This window comes from Charadrius vociferus, unplaced genomic scaffold (genome assembly GCF_000708025.1).
Source record: "Charadrius vociferus isolate BGI_N301 unplaced genomic scaffold, ASM70802v2 scaffold1705, whole genome shotgun sequence".
Taxonomy (NCBI): domain Eukaryota; kingdom Metazoa; phylum Chordata; class Aves; order Charadriiformes; family Charadriidae; genus Charadrius; species Charadrius vociferus.
In genome coordinates this window covers 824-2,235 of record NW_009648564.1, presented here as the reverse complement: position 1 = coordinate 2,235, position 1,412 = coordinate 824, and the positions used below count along the sequence as shown (strand labels likewise).

At 64.1% G+C, this 1,412-nt stretch overlaps 1 protein-coding gene across 1 annotated transcript in view; it reads left to right on the top strand.

The window, feature by feature from the left end:
* INSRR (insulin receptor-related receptor) overlaps positions 1 to 1,412 on the top strand; it is a gene marked incomplete at its 3' end in the record, with an annotated part of 8,343 nt that overhangs the window by 6,111 nt on the left and 820 nt on the right. Inside the window, exons 13-15 of the mRNA XM_009886180.1 lie at positions 156 to 321; positions 1,003 to 1,111; positions 1,243 to 1,313. Coding sequence (XP_009884482.1) covers positions 156 to 321; positions 1,003 to 1,111; positions 1,243 to 1,313 — 346 coding nt within the window. The remainder of the gene's footprint in view (positions 1 to 155; positions 322 to 1,002; positions 1,112 to 1,242; positions 1,314 to 1,412) is intronic.

Sequence of the window (1,412 nt, the reverse complement as noted above, 5' to 3'; positions counted from 1 at the left end):
CCATCCCATCCCCATCCCTATCCCCATCCTATCCCCATCCCATCCCATCCCATCCCATCCCATCCCATCTCCCTCCCCTGAGGCTCCCGCATGGCAGGGGGGGTGGACGGGAGGATGAAGCCCCCCCTTTTCCACCCCTCTCTCGTCCCCCCCAGGAGGTCACCACCGTTGTCTGCGTCTCCCGTCACCGTTACTCCAAGTACGGGGGCGTCCACCTGGCCCTGCTCCAGCCAGGGAACTACTCGGCCAAGGTCCGGGCCACCTCATTGGCCGGCAACGGCTCGTGGACGGGGCTCGTCAAGTTTTACATCCTCGGGCCAGGTACCCACGGGTGACAGGGGGGACACCGGTGGGGTCCCAGGGGCAGGCAGGGAAGGGGAGCTGTGGGGCTGGGACGCTGAGGATCAGGGGATGCTCCTGGACCAGGATACTGGAGATGAGGGATACTGCTGGGCTGAGACGCTGGGGATCGGGGGATGCTGCTGGACTGGGGAACTGAGGGACTGGGGGATGCTGCTGGACTGGGATGCAGAGGATCAGGGGATGCTCCTGGGTTGGGGAAGTTGGGGACTGGGTGGGGGATGCTGCTGGACTGGGATGCAGAGGATCAGGGGATGCTCCTGGATTGGGGAACTGGGGGATTCTGCTGGACTGGGATGCAGAGGATCAGGGGATGCACCTGGACCAGGACACCGAAGATGAGGGATACTGCTGAACTGGATAGCTGGGGATCAGGGGATGCTCCCAGACTGGGATGCTGCAGACAGGGGCTGCTGTTGCATTGGAAAACTGGAGGACCAGGGCATGCTGCTGGATTGGGGGATGCAGAGGATGGGGGGATGCTCTGGGATGGGGACACCCAGAGATGAGTGGGTGCTGCTGGTCAGGGGAGCTGGGGGTCCCCCTCTCTGGTCCAGTGGTGGTGGTGGGACAAGTGGCCCTGTGATGTGTGGGACGGGATGAGTGCCCGGGCCCTGACCCATGGCCACCCGCTCCCCCCAGCTGAGGAGGAGTCCGGCAGCTTCTACGTCCTGCTCACCGTCACGCCCGTGGTCCTCATGGTGCTCATCTCCTGCCTCGCCATCTTTGTCTTCTTCTACAACAAGAAGAGGTAGCGATCCCCCCCCTCCCCGTACTGGGCTGGGGCCCAATCCAGCTTGAGGGAGGACTGGGGAAGGGTTGTGAGGGGGTGGCATCGTGCCCTTGTCCCCCCGTCCTCTGAGTGATGCCCACCCCTCGCAGGAGCAACGATGGGTATCCCAGTGGGACGCTCTACGCCTCCGTTAACCCCGAGTACTTCAGTGCCTCGGACAGTACGTAGGGATGGGCAGGGGCGTCCCCGTGGGGTCTGTTGCACCCTTCCCTTGCTGGGGCCATGCTGGCGGGGATGGGGATGGGGTGGGAATGGGAAC